Source organism: Meriones unguiculatus, chromosome 2 (genome assembly GCF_030254825.1).
Source record: "Meriones unguiculatus strain TT.TT164.6M chromosome 2, Bangor_MerUng_6.1, whole genome shotgun sequence".
Taxonomy (NCBI): Eukaryota; Metazoa; Chordata; class Mammalia; order Rodentia; family Muridae; genus Meriones; species Meriones unguiculatus.
In genome coordinates, this window is record NC_083350.1 from 9,632,040 (window position 1) to 9,650,456 (window position 18,417).

General features: G+C 52.2%; 2 protein-coding genes and 1 long non-coding RNA gene across 9 annotated transcripts in view; 1 reads left to right on the plus strand and 2 right to left on the minus strand.

Annotated features, from left to right (window-relative positions):
* Positions 1-3,887, plus strand: part of Kcng2 (potassium voltage-gated channel modifier subfamily G member 2) — a 63,720-nt gene extending 59,833 nt beyond the window's left edge. Inside the window, exons 3-5 of one of the 2 annotated variants that reach the window (XR_009589736.1) lie at positions 40-807; positions 1,604-2,972; positions 3,589-3,887. Coding sequence is in view for 1 of the 2 variants with exons in the window: in XM_060376995.1 (XP_060232978.1) it covers positions 40-807; positions 1,604-1,621 (786 nt within the window). In the remaining variant the exon portion in view is untranslated. Of the gene's footprint in view, positions 1-39; positions 808-1,603 lie in introns of both variants that reach the window. The other variant, XM_060376995.1, reaches the window with a different exon arrangement.
* Positions 3,888-4,009: 122 nt separating this feature from the next.
* The window catches only part of Slc66a2 (solute carrier family 66 member 2), a 31,773-nt gene continuing 17,365 nt past the window's right edge, over positions 4,010-18,417 (minus strand). For 2 of the 6 annotated variants that reach the window (XM_060376997.1, XM_060376996.1), the window contains 3 exons: positions 13,122-13,338; positions 6,139-6,201; positions 4,010-5,098 (listed from right to left, as the gene is read on the minus strand). In XM_060376997.1, the coding sequence (XP_060232980.1) occupies positions 4,891-5,098; positions 6,139-6,201; positions 13,122-13,338 (488 nt within the window). In that variant the 3' untranslated portion in view covers positions 4,010-4,890. Of the gene's footprint in view, positions 5,099-6,138; positions 6,202-12,705; positions 12,875-13,121; positions 13,339-18,417 lie in introns of all 6 variants that reach the window. The other 4 variants (XM_021640044.2, XM_021640043.2, XR_002476510.2 and 1 more) reach the window with 3 other exon arrangements.
* Positions 11,361-12,699, minus strand: LOC132652268 (uncharacterized). Its single transcript, XR_009589738.1, has 2 exons — positions 12,078-12,699; positions 11,361-12,005 (listed from the first exon to the last, which is right to left on the minus strand). It is a non-coding gene; the product is annotated as an uncharacterized LOC132652268 (long non-coding RNA).

The window sequence follows — 18,417 nt, forward strand, 5'->3', positions numbered from 1 at the left end:
ACCGCCCATTTGCCAACCGGGTGTCCCTCTCCTCCACAGGGCGAGTGCTCCACAAAGTGCCGCAACCTGTTCGTGCTGGAGACGGTGTGCGTGGCCTGGTTCTCCTTCGAGTTCCTGCTGCGCTCCCTGCAAGCCGAAAGCAAGTGCGCCTTCCTGCGGACGCCGCTTGCCATCATCGACATCCTGGCCATCCTGCCCTTCTACGTGTCGCTGCTCGCGGGCCTGGCGGCAGGGCCCATGGGCAGCAAGATGCTGGAGCGCGCCGGGCTGGTGCTGCGGCTGCTGAGGGCGCTGCGCGTGCTCTACGTGATGCGTCTGGCGCGCCACTCGCTGGGGCTGCGCTCGCTGGGCCTCACCGTGCGCCGCTGCGCGCGCGAGTTCGGACTGCTGCTGCTCTTCCTCTGCGTGGCCATGGCGCTCTTCGCGCCGCTCGTGCACCTGGCTGAGCGCGAGCTGGGCGCTCGCCGCGACTTCTCCAGCGTCCCCGCCAGCTACTGGTGGGCGGTCATCTCCATGACCACCGTGGGCTACGGAGACATGGTGCCGCGCAGCCTTCCGGGCCAGGTGGTGGCGCTGAGCAGCATCCTCAGCGGCATCCTGCTCATGGCCTTCCCTGTCACTTCCATCTTCCACACCTTCTCGCGCTCCTACTCGGAGCTCAAGGAGCAGCAACAGCGCTCGGCCAGCCCTGAGCCGGCCCTACCCGAGGACAGCACTCGCGACGACAGCACGCGTTCAGCCAGCGCCACCGAAGACAGCTCGCAGGACCCCGAGAGCAAAGGCGCGGCAGGGAGCTCGCCAGGCCGGGTGGGACCCTGAGCTGAGTGATCTGTGATAGGTGCTGGGGGTCAAAGCCTAGGAGAGGACAAGCGCTCGCTGACCCAGGAGTCAAAAACCTGGCCTGGCATGTCCTCGCAGCTAGTTCGGCTTCCTGAGCAACCCCGAGCTTCACGTAGTGTGGAGGGAGAATACAGCAGCCTGGTTTTTTCTTTTTGCTTTTATTTTCCCTCGTCTTAAATTTTCTATGGCTAATTAAAATAATTAGAAATTACACGTCTGAAGCAAAAGCCAGTCAGTCACCCTGGACTAAATTTTGCCCCACCCCTCCTGCTTTGCTCCTAATCCCCAGGGAACGGAGGATTAGGGCATAGAGGGCTTCCGCTGGCATCTGGCACTGCCAATGTCCATATCACCTGCCAAGTGTTGGGGCAGAGGTTTGACCGGGTATTTAGCCCCCTAGTTCTGCCTATTCATCCTTTGCAGGGGGTGAAGTGAATTCTCAATCTTGACCTCCCACCTCTGTTCCTCCAAACAATCTCAATCAGATGATAAGGCTGTTCAAGGTTTGCACAGTGGCCTTTTAACCCTTTCCCTGCCCTCCCTGGTCTATAGAATGGTTGTCTGTCTGCAGGTGATGTTGGTACCTCTTCTGTTGGGATGTTTCCCTCTGATGGAAGGAGGCAGTTCGGGGAGAAGACTGAGGACGCCTCTAGGAAGCTCCTGCTGGGACACTGGCATGCAGGGGCAAGCAGGGCCTTTCTCTGCTCAGTGGAGGCAAGGGAAATGGAATTCCCCAAACCATTTTGTGTTGCTCTTTTTTCAGCAAACCCACGGTTGCTAGCACATGCCTGTAACTGCAGCACTTGGGAAGTGGAGAGAGGAAGATCAGAAGTTCGGTGAGCTCCACAGTACACCTGAAATAGTCCTCGTCCTCCTCATCAGAAGGGAAGGTCCTCTATCTTCAGGCCACCATCTTGCCTACTACTTAGAGGCTCTCAGCAAGGCCCCTCTGTGAGCTACCCTGGGGCCCTTGTGCCACAGGCTTTGCAAGAATCCACTGCAACCAAATAAACCTCCCAGGCCCTCCTCACGGCAGCAGGCTGAGTTCCTCTCACTTGGCTATCAATTATGTGTCCTGGGGTCAGTGCTGAGCCTAGGGCTAGAAAGAGGGTTTCCTGTGATTTGGCTGGGGTTGGGGGTAGGGGGGAATGGCAAACGCACAGGACAGAGCACCTCAACCTCTGGCTTTGTGAGAATCCTTGCTGCTTCTACAAATTGCCCTTACAGTGCAGTAAGCCCAGCCTCACATGGTCCTCATTCCCAGGGCAGATGGATGATTTCAGGGTGTCAGGTGGAAAACTGAATCCAGGACTTGGAGCTTGGATATCCATGGCATGTCCCTGGGGTTAGGGGTGGCATGGAGTAGCTAAGATGCATGCAGACAGCTTCATCTGTCAAGACACAGGGTATGAGAGTTAAGGGTCCTGGGAAGAAAAACAGGTAACCTGATCTTGCCAGCAGCAAGACCAAGCAAGGGACGGAGGCCAGTGAACTACACAAGAGAATCTTGTCCCACTTCTCTTCAGAACATCCCCTTCTCTGGGATCTTTGCACATGCTCTTTGAGAGAAAAAGGATGCTCAGCTTTCAGGCCTGGAAACAGCTGCTCAGGACGGCCTTGGCCAAGCCTGGCTGAAACGTGGACCACGGCTTGCAGTTTGTTTAGCCCCTGGTAGCAGCTCTTTGAGGAGCAGAGCCCCCTTCTTCCTACTGGGCCCACATCCACCAAGGCCAAGGCCAGCAGGGTCTTTTAAGGCACTTGTAGTGAAGGAATGCAGAAAGTGCAGGGACCAGGAGAGCCAGAGCTTCCTCCAAGAGGGGCAGAGCTAGGAGTTACCCAAGTGTACCTTGGGCTCAGGCCTGCCTCCCCAGCATGCAAAAGAACATGGGTAGACCCTGACCACACAGTGAAGACGGGCCTGGGACTTTCAAGGTGAACTGCCCTTTATGTAGCAATGGCCTTGGGCTTGCTTAGGTCCCAACAGATATTTTGGTACCAGTAGACCGAGATCCAGCCAGAGGCAGCCTCCTGTACCAGACTGGCATTCAAGTGGACTCCTGCTTGGCAGGGCACTGATTTCCTCCATGAAGATTTCAGAAGTAAATTCCAGGTTGCTGTCTCTTGGAAGCCAGGTAAGCCACGTGGAATGAGCAAGCGATCCATAGTCATTCCATCCGGAGCCTGAAAACACCCTCAGCCAAGGCATCAGAAGCCACCCTGGGTTACCATATGGCAGGGGCTGACAGCCAGCTCTGTTGAGAATGGGAGCAGGGAATGCCCTCTTGGCTAGACCACCAGCTCTGGGCTTCCTCTGCCTATACAGACCATGAGGACTCCCCTCCTAAAACCTTCTGGGAAGGGTACAGGGCTGGTCAAGCTGTGGCCACAGCTCCCTGTTTGGCTTCGGGGAACATGGATTCCCCAGATTCCAGTCAGCCATCTTGGGGCATAGATGAAGTCCATGTGGGAACAGATGACAAGACACCACAGAGCATCCTTGATGCCTGTGATGCTGACAGTAGCCACAACCACAGCAACGACTGGGCTGGGTAAAGTGGCTCCTTTTCACACCCCAAGAGCTGGGCTGAGCTTGTATGCTAAGAACTGAAGTGAGATGCAGCCTCAGCGGTGCAGGCAGTGATGCCACAGCCTGCCAACACCCTGCCAGGCTAGAGAACAGAAGTCAATACATCATTGAGGCCAGGCACTGCCTCACTCCTGGGCTTCTGTTTCCTCACTGCTAAACAGATGGTCCGGAGTGATCCCCAAACCTCCTACTTCAACAGCTGAGGAACAATCCCACTCATGTCTGTATAGCTCTGGCTTACCTGGAACCCTCTGTTGCCCTCATGGAGGACAATTTGAGCCCATCCATCCCAGAAGTCCACATTGTCAAGTGCCAAACGGAGGACCTCACCCACCCTAGACCTGGACCAGGTCCCTGAAAGCCACACGAGCCCTTCAGCCCAAAGCAACCCTGAATCTCCTACCTGAACCTATGCCAGCATCCACCTCTCAAACTAGTTCCAGTCACTCTTCTCCCCAACTCGTACCACCGCCCTCTATCCTCCATCTCGGCCCCCTCCAGCCCTGTCCTCTTACTGTGATTCCATCCTCCCCCCTGGACCCATATGTTGTTTATCGACTTAAATACACCACATGGAGCATGTTCATTCAGCAGCTGGGCCTGTAATTGATGACATTTACTTTGGAGGTAATTACCAATACAGACATCTCCCTTCATTTTTAAAAAATAAACATCTTACAGGCCAGAGAGTAGGCAGGGATCTCGCTCACACACTTAGAATATCCAAGGGAAGCTTGAAGGTGACACAGTGGACTCTTCAGCCATTTGGTGAGCCACCATGACTGTTGGAGCTATTGTGCTAACTGTACGGCATCACTGTGTGCGCAAGAAGTCCTTCTGCCCAGCAGAAGGGAAGATACTGTTTGTAGAAGCATCTAGAACATTCTGGACCCAGGAGTCAGCCAGGTCAGCGCAGGGCTGCCAAGCATAACGTGACCTCATGATGAGCTGAGAGAGGGGCAAAATACAGTGACCAGCTTCAGCCCAACAGTCCAGCTCTACCAGGTGCAGTGGACACACCTGTGGCACACACAGGCAGGCCAGACCACCAGTAGCCATGACTGCACTGTCTAGAGTGCCAGCGGCTCTGCTAGGAGACAAGAGGCTCACTGAGGGAAGCTGGCTGAGCAGAAAGGACTCAGCGGGTTGCTGTGCCTGCCATCTTGCTCAGTGGCATGAACCTATTTCAGGGTCAGGCCAGTGTTTTTCTGAAGGAGGTAGGGAAAGACACCTGCCTTTTCTCTCACCTTGAAAACACCACAGAGCCAGCCTAGCTCCTCACCCTGAGTCCCTGAGTCCCCCACCCAAAGGCTATGAGGGCACAGCACTCAACCTCATCTCTGCTCACACCTGGCCGGCTCATCTGTGGAGCGCACAGGGCTAACCTCCTGAGTGCAGAGGCATAGGTTGGGACTCAGTACCCACAGCTGGTTGGTCACGTGTCCTAGTCCTCCCTAGAAGCCTCAGAGAGCCTTGGCACTGACAGGGTGCACTGCATGAGGTGCTGGCTTCTGGGGGTGGCGAGCAAAGGCATAGGCCTGTCCCAGGATGGCCAGGTCCACCATAACCTGCAGTAGACCACAGACTGAGAACTGCAGAGGTGCACCGTTGAGCAAGAAGTAGGCTGTCTTAAAGGTGTCACCACTTGTCCACATGAGCACCATCTTGAGGCTGCAAGAACACAAAAGGGCAGTTAGCGTTGACCCGAGAACAGACAGACGCATACAGGGCAGTAGTGTGACACCAAGGATTAGGATTAGGGGGCACAGTAAGATGGCACAGTGAGATGGAGGTAGAGCACCCTGACCCAGTCCTGTCCGACCTGCCACCCTGCTCCCTTCCCTGGTCCCAGAAAGAAAGGATAGTCTACTTCAGACCAGGACCTGGGAGTTCTGACCCTCATAGGTTAGACCATGGCTCTGAACAGGCCCTGAGAATGGCCTGATCTCAGAGAGCCTCAGGGCTGGTATCCAAGGAGGCTGGGACCTTAGGGTTCTTCAGCCTGGCCCAGCAGGGTGCTACACGTCTGAGGGGAACGGAGGAGGCAGAGATAATACACAAAGCACAAAGCCACTGCCCTAGGACCTCCCCTCAAGAGAGATTTCCATGAGAGAAACAAACAGCTGCCTTACTGTCCCACACCCCTTGTCTGCACGTGGCATCAGGGCCACAGACGTGACAACTTTTCCTGCTAATAGGTGCAATCAAGCCCAGCTTTCCTGGCAGGATGAGCCTGTAGCACTAAAACTGCAGCCCAAGCATGGGGGCTGCAGCTGATGACATTTACGGCTGCAAGGCTCCTAACACAAGGCAGAGGAGACATCCCACAAGCTAAAGACACAACCACTTTCTTTGAGCAACCTCTGCAGTATTGCAGCTTCCTGTCTTTTTGGGGCCACCAGCTTACTCCTTCCTGAAATGGCTACCTCTTTATGCAAACCCCAGTGCTGCAGCTCAGATGCCCCAAACGAAGGGGGCAGTGCACCCTCATCTCCTGGTCCTACATCCACAAACCCAGGGTTATGAGAGGTCCCGGCCCCAGGCCTTTCTACAGGCAGGGATCTGAGTGTCTAAGAGGAAGCTGTAGTGATTGGGAAGAACTTGGGAGACCGCTCAGTGGTTTATGTTAGACACTGTACTTTTCCTACTACTGTGACAAAATGAACTACAAAAGCAACATAATAAGGAAGGAATGGTTTGTTTTGGCTTACAGTTTGGGGAGGGCACAGCAGCAAGAGGATGCGGCAGCCAGGCACTGTACTAGCATCCATATTCTGGGAGCAAGAGGAAGAAAATGCTTGCTTCTGTTTTATTCCAGGACCCCAGCCCATGAAGTGTCCACAGTTAGGGATGATCTCTCCAATTCAGTTAACCAATCTAGAAACTCCCTCACAGACATGTCAAGAAGTCTCTCCCCTAAACATCTGTAGACCCTGTCAAGCTGACAGTGTTAACCATCACAGCCAAGGTTCTAGAAATCTGAACACAGAAATGCTACAAACTTCTGCCCTTGGCCCTCCACTCCAGCTCCAGCTCCAGGTCCTGAGGTTTTCTTTCAGACTTGGGAAATATTCTTCTGCTACACTTGAACTGTAGCTTATGCCACAGCTAAGCTATCATATAACTTTAATGTCCCCCTATTCTAAAACCTTAGTAGAGCCAGGTGTGGTGGTACTTGGGTGATAGGGGCCGATGGACAGGGAGTTCAAGACCAGCCTCAGCTACAAGATTTTGCCTCAAAAGAAATAACATTACTGGAAACCATTATTAGACACCATACACATACACAATACAGATAAGGGATCCCTGAAAGGCATACAAATATGAGGCCATATGGAGTTTACTGTTGGCTGCTGTTTCACACGTGGTTGGACAAATCTGAGGCTACAGGTGGCTGGAGCCAGGCTGTATGACATGACACCTCTAGGGCCAAGAGCCCCAGATGTCACCTCTCAAGACAGGTGACAATGCCCCTCATAATCCTACACCACCAGATTAACAGGCAACAATTTCCATTGGATCTTCTAAGAGTCAAGACAAGAAAGAAGGCTTTCAACTCTCATTTTAAAAGCGGGCAAAGCCACACTGCTGGGTTCAGAACACCCAGGGTGATAGATAGGGGTGGTGGGGACAAAGGATGGGTCTTGGGTCTCCCCTGCAACAACCTCACACCTGAGCTTCAGTCTCTCAAAAGAGGAGCAGAGGATGGGGAGGGCCAGGTCACTCCACTGCTGTAGAGCTGCATTTGACTCACTACCTCTCAAACGGAGGTCAGGATTCCCCTAGGACAGACACTCATACACACCAAACTCCAGAAGGCCTTGAAACAGTCACACCTGTCCAGGCCCCCAGGAAAGACCTGGAGGGTCATGTCTGTCCACTTATCACAAACAGAAAGCAGGTGATGGACTTTCAGGTTCCAGTCTTACAGTCAGTGGCACAAAGCCCTGGCCAGATAGCAGGCTGGGCTGTACAAGGGACATGCCGTGGCCTATGAAGAAACTGGAACCAGCTGTAACTCACACGAGTTTGCTGCAAACCAACGGAAACTAAGAAGGCCCTGCAGGCAAAGCCAGCCAACTTGCGTCTCCAAGTCACAGATGCGTGGTAAGCATTTGCTCGGATAAAACATGCAGAGGTGGCCTGGGTGGCCCAGTTAAGACACACAGAGAGGGTGCTTAAATCATTCACTCAATGTCACACAAAGCGGGTGTGGGATCTTTGGCTTGACCCCAAAGTCTGGCAGAGACAGGTCTGCAGCACAGGATATACAGCTGTAAGCCCTGAGTCCCGGACCACCTGTCCCTGATCCTGGCCACCTGCCCGATGCCCTCACTGTTGACACCCCATTGGCCCCAAGTGCATAGCTGTGTCTGTAACAGCAAGAGGAGACATGAGGTAATTGCTGGAGCATGACACTGCCCAGTGCCGGGGGTTAGTCTCAGATCCACAGATTCTTCCTCCGGATGGTCTCTGTCCTCCAGAAGATAACTCACTGGTAACACCCACACCGTTCTTTCCTGGGACAGGCATGCTAAGCTTCTGACATACTCCGAGTGGCTCAGAGAGCTCTCGGGGGAGAGGAGACCATGGTCTATACATCAGAAGCCACAGGGCTGCTGTACACAGGCCAAACCCACAGGTCAGCTTCCTGGGACTGACAGTGTTTTCTTTGCTCTGAGGCAAGGGACACTAGCCCTCCTCCACACTGGGGTTTCCCTAATCAGTGTCATTTTCATGAGCAAAGAGTGAGCACCACCCCTGAAATCCCAACACTTGGGATGCCAAGGTAGGAGAATCAAGTGTTTAATGGGCCGGGAATGATAGTGAGCGCCTTTAATCCCAGTATTTGGGAGGCAGAGGCAAGAGGATCTCTGTGAGTTCAAGGCCAGCCTGGTCTACATAGATCTAGGACTATACAGAGAGACCATGTTTCAAAAAGAGGAGAGGGAGGAGAAGAGCAAGAAAGCAAGCAAGCAAGAAATAGGGAGAAAAGACAAAGAGTTCAACAGCAGCCTAGGGAAAGTGGGGTGCACCACACCCCAAGAAGTTCCTCTCTTGTCCTTGGATAGAGGAAGCAGCTGGCCTAGGGTCTCTAACCAAGAGCTACCCATAGTACTGGATGTCTGCTCTCCCAGGCAGTAAGCCTTGCTTTGGAGCCAATGTAGGTGTGAAGCGGACTGTCGTCACAAAGACCTCATTTTCTACTTTAGTATCTGACTATGGCTGGTGGCCTAGGCGTGGCTGCAGTTCCCTCTTCCACCCCTTCCCTCTTCTTCTGCTCAGTGCTGACTGCTGTCTCTTCTATGGGCCTCTTGGCCTGACCCTCCTGTCCTCCCCCAGTGTTTTAATCTAGGCTCCAATTACTCAGTCTTGGCTCCAGCATTTTTCTTCCAAACCAGGCTGCCAGATCAGTGCTCTTAAAATACCTCCTCACCTCATCCTTGCCCTGGGCAGCCGACAGGAATGCCTCTCTCGGGCACCCAGGACAGTAAAACCAACTGTTGCACCTGCTCAGCGTGCCTTCCAGCTTCAGTTCACTGGCATGCTGACCATGCTGACCTCAGCTGAGGACCAAGCCGCCGCCGCCACCACCACCACCACCATCTACGAAAGCTCCCCCAGGACTGAAACCCACCCAAAACATGTCCCCTTGGAGGTGATTTGTAACCCTGGGTTAGGCAAAGTTCTTTTAGAGGAGACACCGAAGACAAAAGCAATACAAGGAAAAGCAGATACAGTCAATGTCATCAAAGCTGAAAGCTTTTTGTTTGTTTGAGATAGGATCCTAGGCTGGCCTTACATTCCCAACATAGCTGGGGGTGACCTTGATTTCAAAATTCCCCTGCCTCCACCTCCTACAGATTACTGGGGTATACTCCCTTGTCTAGTTTAAGTGGTGCTGAGGCTCAAACCTCCAGGGCATGCTAGGTGAGCACTCTACCAACTGAGCCACCCCCCAGGTCCTACAGTTGAATTTTAGGTGTCGAATAGATGGCATTGGAAAAATAGGAAAATAAACCTGAGAGGGATATATAGGAAGTATCTATAAATCATATATTTGATATGATTCTAATGCCCTAAACAGAATTTTTTTACAATATGGTAATAAAAAATAAACTACAAATACACCTGTTAAGATGGGCAGCAATCTTGAGGGCACAACTTCAAGGGCCACAGGAGATATTCAATGTCACTTAATTATCAGGGCACACACACACACACATAGAGCTGGTGCAATGTAGACAATGTGGCTCTCCGGAAAACAGGCTGGCAGAAACTTCCACCGAGTATCACATGCCAAACCATCATGTGACCCAGGCATTCTATGCCTACATGCTTTCTCTATAAAGGAAAACATAGTATGTCCACGGAAGAACTTGTACAACAAGTCAGGACAGCATGTGTCACAGCATCCAACAATGAAGACAGACAAGCATCCGGTACATCCACATCATGAAGCTGTGGAAAGGAATGATGCTCAGGACAGACACAGAAGGCCACCAGCTATATATAATGACCAGAACAGGCAAATCAGGAAAGACAGAAAGCAGGAAGTGGTGTGGAGGAGTGTGGGTCAGATGGGCATGGCTGCTGATGAGTTAAGGAGAGGAGACGGCTCTAAAATTAGAACATGACGCTGGCTACCAGAGTCTGTGCTTGCACAAACATGCACTGCCAGGTACTCTGCAAGCAGGTGACTCGTGCTATATGAATGGTATGTTCCAGCGTGGCCTTTCTGCTGTGGGCACTGTGAGCAGCACTTCTCACGGAACTATCAGAATGACGTGCAAACAGCACAGGTTGAGTGTAGCAGTCTGCTAGTGACAAAGACATGTCCCAGAAGCAGCAAGCTGGCTTTCCCACAAGGCTGTGAATGCAAGGGGCCTGCTCATGGGACCAAGGATAGACCTGTGGGATCGTACATTAAGCAAAACCCAGCTTCCTGGAGCATCTCACTACAGCAAGAGAGCCCAGAGTCCCAACTGGATCCTGTAGAGCGGCCTGGGGGCGTGGTTCAGGGACTTGTCCCTCAGCTGATTTCTTTAATTTTAACTGTCCACGGGCTAAGCCTGCCTGCCTCCTTCTCATCCTGTTCCCTCTCACGAGGACCCTGCCTTGGATGGAGCACCGTCCCTGCTCACTGACGTGTCAGACTCTGCAAAGCCTCTGCCTCCCCAGGCTGTGCTTCCGGGCCTTCCCCAGCTACTGCTTCCTGCTCCACACTCTTGAAGGCTGCCTAATGCTTGGCTCGCTCCTATCCTTTACACCCACCCCTGTCCTCCAATAATTACTTGTTAGGGAACAGTCTTCAAATCTAGTAAAACCTGGAGGAAGAAGAATGCAAATATCCCCACTGAATCTGCCTGGAGGAGGCCTGCTGCACTCAGCAGTGAAGTTAGTCCAAAAGCGTCATCGATCTTCACTGGCTCAAACCCACGGGTAACAGTTTTCAAGAGGGAAATTAGTCAAAAATATCTTGAGCAGTAGCTCCCAGGTAGGAAACGTGTGTGTGATTGTGTGTGTGTGTGTGTGTGTGTGTGTATGCCTGTGGGGTTGCGTGTGTACATGGGCATATGTGTAGGTCTATGTGCACACTCATCTGCACACGTGTGTACAGAAAAGTAAGACTTCCAAGGAAGCCTGCTCCGAGGCTGCTCGAATTAGTCAGGAATGAAGGCAAGTTCTTCCCAACTCCTCCCCCTCCCCCCCAGCCCCAGGAGTCCATGTGTACAGTACAGTTGGGCTGAAGTCCCACTGTAGATTCCTCCCCATTAGGGTGCAACGATGTGAGCAGGCCCTTAGAGGAACGGGATAAACCTACACAGCCACAGTAGCACCTGTCCGCGGCCTCTGGTTTCCACGCGTGCTTACGAGTTCGTGTGTGCGCATTAAACGAAACATTTCCAATCAAACACACCCACCAAGCACCCACACTCCACCAGTTTTATTTGGAATTGCACTTTCCATGGCTTCACGAGTCACAATCCCACAGATCTGCAGTAGTCCAGAACTGGAGAAGGTGAGGCCACTATAGGACTGAGGTATGTCCAGCTAGGATTCCTGGTGGGTGGTCCTAACAATGACAGCATTAGCCCTGCGGTAGAGGGAACCTCTGTGCACGTGATGGAGCCTAGCACTCTGCCCCAAGACGACGCCCTAGTATTTCCAAATACCGGCTCCTCTCCTAAGCACCATGCCACCATCTTTAAGGCATCTCTGCTCTCAGCTGAAAATGGCTTGCTCAACACTTGAGTGGAACAGCTAGTTCTGGGACAAGCTAATGGCCTCCAGAAGTCACCGTGGGCTTTCCTCCATGCTCCACAATAACATGCGCTCATAGCTGGTACTCTCCCGCTCACCCGTCAGCTCCAAGCCAGAGCCTTGGGATCTTGATGGCTACAGCCCCACCATTTGTTAAAAAAGAAAAGATAAGAAAAAACCATCCAGACCCAATTCAGGGCTGCACCCATCCTCACTAGGGAAACTCAATCCCCTGTGGTCACTACTGTCAGGCCATCTCCGCCCTTCCCGAGTGTTCATCATGCTGGAGTCTAACCGGTACTGACTTCTACACCTCACGCTTGGCCATCTCCGCCCTTCCCGAGTGTTCATCATGCTGGAGTCTAACCAGTACTGACTTCTACACCTCACGCTTGTACCTACACTTGACACATGCACAGGAGCCTCATCCCTGCAGTCCTGCGGCAATAAAAAGAACTACAGAGGGATACTGAGACCTCGTATCTGGCAGGACCCCCAAACCTCGGCACTAGCCACTGCCAGTCCCTTCTTGCCAGGATTTGGTTTTCTCAAAAGAACAGGCTGCTGTGATTCCACTGACAACAAAGTGTCCCCACTGTGGGCAAGGGTGCAAAGAACGTTCAGAGAGCTGGGCAAGGACACACGCCTTTAGTCCCAGCACTCAGGGAGGCAGAGGCAAGGCAGATCTCTGTGAGTTCGAGGCCAGCCTGGTCTACAAGTCGAGTCCTGAACAGCCAAGACTACAGAGAGAAACCCTTGAAAAACCAAAAAACAAAACAAAACAAAAAACTCCAGAGAAAGGGGTCCTCTGGGTGTCTTCCACAAGAGGTGGGATGGACCTTAATGAGATGTGGATAGGGAGCGGGAAGTGGACAGGGTCTCAGGGAAAAGCAGGATGGAGTCTCAGAAGCGGGGCCTCTGAGAAGCAGGCAGGCTCTCAGTTTGAAGCCGAAAGGCTTCCTTAAGAATGGTGCCAAGTTAAGCACATGGCTGTGTCCTTCCCTCCTCCTCACCAGTTGATCTGTGCTCAGTTAATGCTGTTCTCTTCAAGACTTCCCAATGGTCTATGGGAACTGTCCTGTGCTAGACAGATGTCTCCAGACACTTCTTAGTATGATCCTGACAACAGCTCTATCCTCCTCTGCCAGACACTGTAGCTTTCGTAGGCCATGTCGAGTCCCACTGTGAAAGAGCCATAGTTGGGGTACCTTTGGTAGGGTCACCTGCCCTGCCACATCCAGCTACACAGGTCCTGCATGAAAGCTCTGCAGCTCCAGATGGGCCATGGCCTCCACGGACCACTTCTGCTTCCCACCCCAGCCCCATCTAACAAAAGCCAGAGGCCCAGGGTATTTGAGTAGCTTCACCACACTGTCAGTGCCCACTGGCCCCAGGGAGTGTGTGGGACCCTCCACAGGAACAGCCCTACCTCATGCCCTCCGTAGAGCGGTGGCGATAGTTGCGATACAGCTGTGGCACGCCCAGCATGGCCTCGGTCAGCACAGCCAAGAAGCCCAGTGTCTCCACAAACAGAGCTGAGTCGATGGACAGGTAGGTGACATAGCCTGCCACACCTGTGAAGGCCAGGACACACTGCACATAGTCTGCAAAGTTGCTCCAGTGCCAGAAATGGTGAGGATCGAAGTCTAGAGGGAGAGGGAGAAGGAGAGAGCTGCCTCAGTTGGGTGAGCAAATTGGGAGTTTATGGGGAAAGAGATACCAACAAGGCATGGGTAGGTCAAGTCAGTGGAGGGAGTTGAACCATGTCAAGGTCATTGTGAGAGAAATGAACGGGCCAGCCTACGTTGGTGTGGGGAAGAAGTACACATAGGGCAAGGCCAGTGGGAGGAGACTTGAGTGGGTCAAAGTCAGTGTAGGAGACGTGGATAGTTCAAATTCAGTGAAAAGAGATGGGAGCAAGCCAAAGTCAGTGTGCAGAGGAGACACAGCAGGTCAGTGTGGGGAGAGGAGAGCATTCTAATAGAAGCAATTTTAGGAACTCTTGGTGCCAATATTAAGTCAACATAAGGGAGTTAGAGGCCGTTAACGTAATCCCAATAGTTCTAGGAAAAAAAACACATGGACTGTTCCACAGCCTCTGGGATCTGAAGCCTGGGTTAGAGCTACAGCTACTGTTCCACAGCCTCTGGGATCTGAAGCCTGGGCTAGAGCTACAGCTACTGTTCCACAGCCTCTGGGATCTGAAGCCTGGGTTAGAGCTCCAGCTCTGCCCTCTATAACTCTGGTTAACCGTGTGTCCCCATTCACACGGCGTTAACGCACCCACCTCCCGGAACTGTTCTAATGGTTAATGCATCCATTCTATGAGTCTTCTATGAGTGTTTTTAGCCCACGAGAGGCAGTCAGTCAACACACAGTACTATTACTACATGCTTGGGTCACCAGAACAATATCCCTTCCTGTTTGATGATGGTTTCTGTGGAATATTCACAAGCAGTCACAGGAATGAATTAAATGACACGTCAGCAGATGAATCCTCAAGGCCCCCGAGACAGTGGTGACTGCAGAGAAACTTCAAATGAGAACGGAAAGCTGCCTTAAGAAAGGATGTGGCATGGCTGTGCCTCAACTGGCCCTTACATCAACAAGTCCAAGACAGGAGCATCCAGCAGGTACGGGTAGGCGGGGCCAAGAGATGCCAGAGATACCAAATTCTTCTAAATATGTTTTTTATGGGGAGGTGGGATATTTTTTCTTCTCTATTTGTGTTATTGCTTTACTTTGAGGGCTGGGGAAGAAAAAGTCCTCACACATGCTAGGCAAGTGTTCTACCACTGAGCTACACCCCAGGCCACTGACTATATCCTGTAATAAAAAAATCAGCTAGCACATTTCTGGCCTCGTAGCCCTGTCTGGAATAAAAACTGGACCATCTTTAACATGCAAAAGGCAGTAGCACTGGAGCCCTGGGATCTCAGAGGCTCGGCAGGCCCTGCATCAGCATTTCTGCATCTGAACTGGGCATGTGAATCGGCAGGTTGCCATCTCCCTCTGCTCCAGAGAAATCAGGCCGTGTCGGTGTGGCACTCATTAAAGTGGGGGTGGGGGGTAACTTCCAATTACTCAGACTCAACACACACACATGCACACACACACACACAGGCCATTTCTAATACTACCCAGGGCTTTCACTTTTCTAAGGAAGCTCTTTTTTTTTTTTTTTTTTTTTTTTTGGTTCTGGGGGGATGGGCCAGAACAAAAAGGAGGAACCTGGAGGAACCCCAGTAAGCATACACAAACCAGGCTACCTACACCAAATGGCATTTATTTGTGTCACATGCTTTCTTGCTCCGCAGTGGACTGCCCCATACCTACCCCCACTTACCAGGCTCAGAGGTACAAAAGAATTACCCTGACAGAAGCCTGGACCCAGAAAGAAACTTCACAGTAAAGAGCTGCCTTCCTAGGTCTTCGGTCTCTGGGGGCCCTCCCCAGCCTCAGCAACAGGTATGTGGCCCAAAGAGCCTAGATGTGAAAACCTGACTTAGAGCCTACTACAGGGCTAAGGCCCTGCGAGGGGAAATGGGTGTGTCACCTCAGGCCATCCACAGTTAAGGTTCTCAAGTGCTGGCAGCTCATGGACTATGCTTGGCTTTAGTTTATCTCCATTCTAGAGACATCTTTATTCCAGTCGGGCCTGGACTTGTTCACGGTTCCACTGCATCCTGATCATGGCCTAAGGGGAAGGCACTGGTCTCTCGGATGAGAAACCCAAACCTGAAAAGAGCAAAGGCAAGCAGAGCTGGACCACACTGCAGGGGTCCACGCTCTACCTCTCTGTATGTTCCAGCACCTTCAGGGAGTGCTAAAATGACCCTCGGAGGCAAACAGATTCCATCAGAGCATTGGAAAGAAGCCATCAGCCTAATGCAACACCATCAGATGTGCTGATCAGGGACCTGGAGGCAGGGGTAGCCGGTTCACAACAGGTAGCAAGGGTCAGATGAGAGACAAGGATGACACTGGGACAGCCGGTTATGGAGAGGCTGTGAGAAGACGTGGAGAAATAACAGGTGAGGCGCAGCACCCTGAGTTTTCCCCTGAATACAGAAAAGTACAAAGATCTGCAATATACTTGCACATTAATAACCTAAAACAAACATTACTGGAAGCCCTAACGTCCTTCTGAATCTATGCTGTGCAACAAAATGGACAACCCAATAAAAAGTAGGCAAAGGGAATAGACAGGAAGTGGCCAAGAAGCACATCAAAGAGAACTCAGCATCCTCAAGTCATAAGGTCCTCCTGGACCTCAAGAGCAAGCCTGAGTTCAGAGTTGCCCTAACATTGCTTTGAGGAGGGAAAGACCCTGGGTCCACCTCAGCGCTGAGAGCAGAAAGAAACCAAGTCCAAGCCATGGGTTTGTTATTTTGTTTGTGTTTTTTGTTTTCTCTCAAGAACCCATCTCTGGGGCAGTGTGGATAGCACCTTGAGGCCCCACAGTTACAAGGGGCAGCTTCGATACCTGTGGTGTACAATCTGCGGTCCTATGGCAGCCCGCCAGCACCCTCGTGTGGCTTGTCTGTGCCAATTCAGGCAAAGCCTTCCTGCTCCTTTAGCAGCAAGAACAAATCACATTCTCCAGAGGGCAGGCCATGTGTCCTACTGTATCTGGGACCCCGGCTGTTAGGGCCTGGGTATTCTAAGCTTCCTGCCTAGAATTTAAGTGAGTGACAACTGGCCACTGAAGAGGCAGAGTAAACACCAGGCCCAGTGAAGAACAAGGCACAGGGCTCTACCTTGGAAGTGAGTTCTCAGAAATGATAGTTCTCTTCTTGGCCTGCAGAAGGTCAGCACCACCACTCACTTCCGAGAGGATGGCTGGAAAAGGTGGTGGATGCTTGGCAGGAACATGAATCGGGGCTCAGGGGACCGAGCTGTTCTGGCTGGTGAGCTGGGTAAGGAGAGACCACTGATGACAGCATGGCAGGACATGCAATGCCTCACAGCTCCACCTGGCATGTTTCTCTCAGCTCCCTAAAGCACTCAGCACTACCATGGCAGACCCACAGCCACAGCCTCCCAGCTCCAGAAAGGTTTCTTGTGGCTCTCATTCTGTCCCATATCCCTTCGGCAGAGACACAAGTCTGGACTGTGGACTGCAAATAGCAGGAGCTCAGCTGGGCCACTCAGAACCTTCGTCTGTGAACCTGGGAGTGCAGAGAGGAATTCACACTGGCTGCAACACTGACCACTCCTTCTGTGAGCACCGCTGAGCAACACCTAAGGAGGCCGGCCACAAGGTGACGCTCACCCCAAAATGAGCCTCCCCCTGGCCTGCAGTCATCACAGTCCTGCTGGTCAGCAATCCAGAACAGCTCTCACCATCCCGGAAGACAGCAGCACCAAGAGAGATATCCCTAAGCCACTCAGAAGAAACAGCAAACGCGGCATTCTGCCCCTCGATGGGCAATTAAAGGATGGAGCAGGGCTCTGCACAAAAACCCATGAAGAGTCAGGCTCAGCAGCACACAGGAGCGGCCACCTCCCAAGCCCCTTCCCCCCACGAGTCACACAAACCTGAAGGCCCTTCTTAAACAGCCGTGACAAAGCTGCTTCTGCCTTTCTCTGCCAGAGTCCCTCCCACCAACATGCTGTGCCACACATTCAGGCATGGGAGAGGGTGACTCCAAAGCCTTAGTACAAAGAAGAGGAGCAGGTCTGCCCAACGTCTGTGTTGGCTGTGCACAGAAGGGTGTTTATTATTTTTTTAACTAAAGGTGTAACTTCACTCGTTTTTTTTCACTTGTCTGGGAGATGGGGCCTTGGCCCAGGCTGGCCTCAGGCTCCTGGGCCTCCTGAGCAGTGGGGCTCCAGGTCTGGCCTGCCGTTCCTGGCTTTTTCATGGTCTTTTACAGACTACTGAAAACTCCACACCTCTCTGTGTGGATCACACACTGGCTGCATTCTGCTTCCTTGGCAGCATGGTCTGACCTTCACTTCTACCTAGCAGGGCTATCAGCCTGGATCACCTGAGATTCCGAGAAAGTTATACTCCTCAGACTGTTTGTCCTGATGGCCGCAGTCTGGCCAGCCCCCAACCCCTAGCCTGGCCAGACCCCTGGTCAGAAAAGCCACTGAGCCAGAGCCTCCTGATCAGGACCAGTGGAAGGCCAAACAGGCAGGAAGCACAGCCGAGCACAGGTTTACCAAAGTCAAGAGCAGAGCAGGGTGCTCCTGAGGCCGGACAATAAGGTACTCAGCAGCTTATTTGGACTCTTTGCCTGGAGGATACTGAGGCCTGCTGAGCATCCTGGGTAGTTTTGGGGAGACATCCTTGTGTTTGGGAAATATACTTAACCTCAAATAGCTCAAGAAAAAAAAATCACTGTGGCCCAAATTTAATGTGGATATGATATCCATACAAACAAATAAGCAAACCAACAATGCAAAAAACAAATAAAAAGCTGTGATCCTAGCCATCCTGGTTCAGACTCATGTACAGCGTTCCTTCCTGTAGCTAATGCTCACAGGGGCTCAGGCTGGGAGGCAGAGCCCAAGTCCCAGGGACAAATGTGCACAAGACTCCAGGACATGGTGTCTCACCTGTAAAGATGACAAGAGACACATGGTCCAAGCCCTCCCCAGTCCAGCACCAGCTTTCACTCTGCCTGAAGGTCAGATACATCAACAGATTTTAAGATAACAACAAGAGCCCCTGCAACAGCTGAAATGCTCCTCCTGGACATCCAGACTAGACTGGT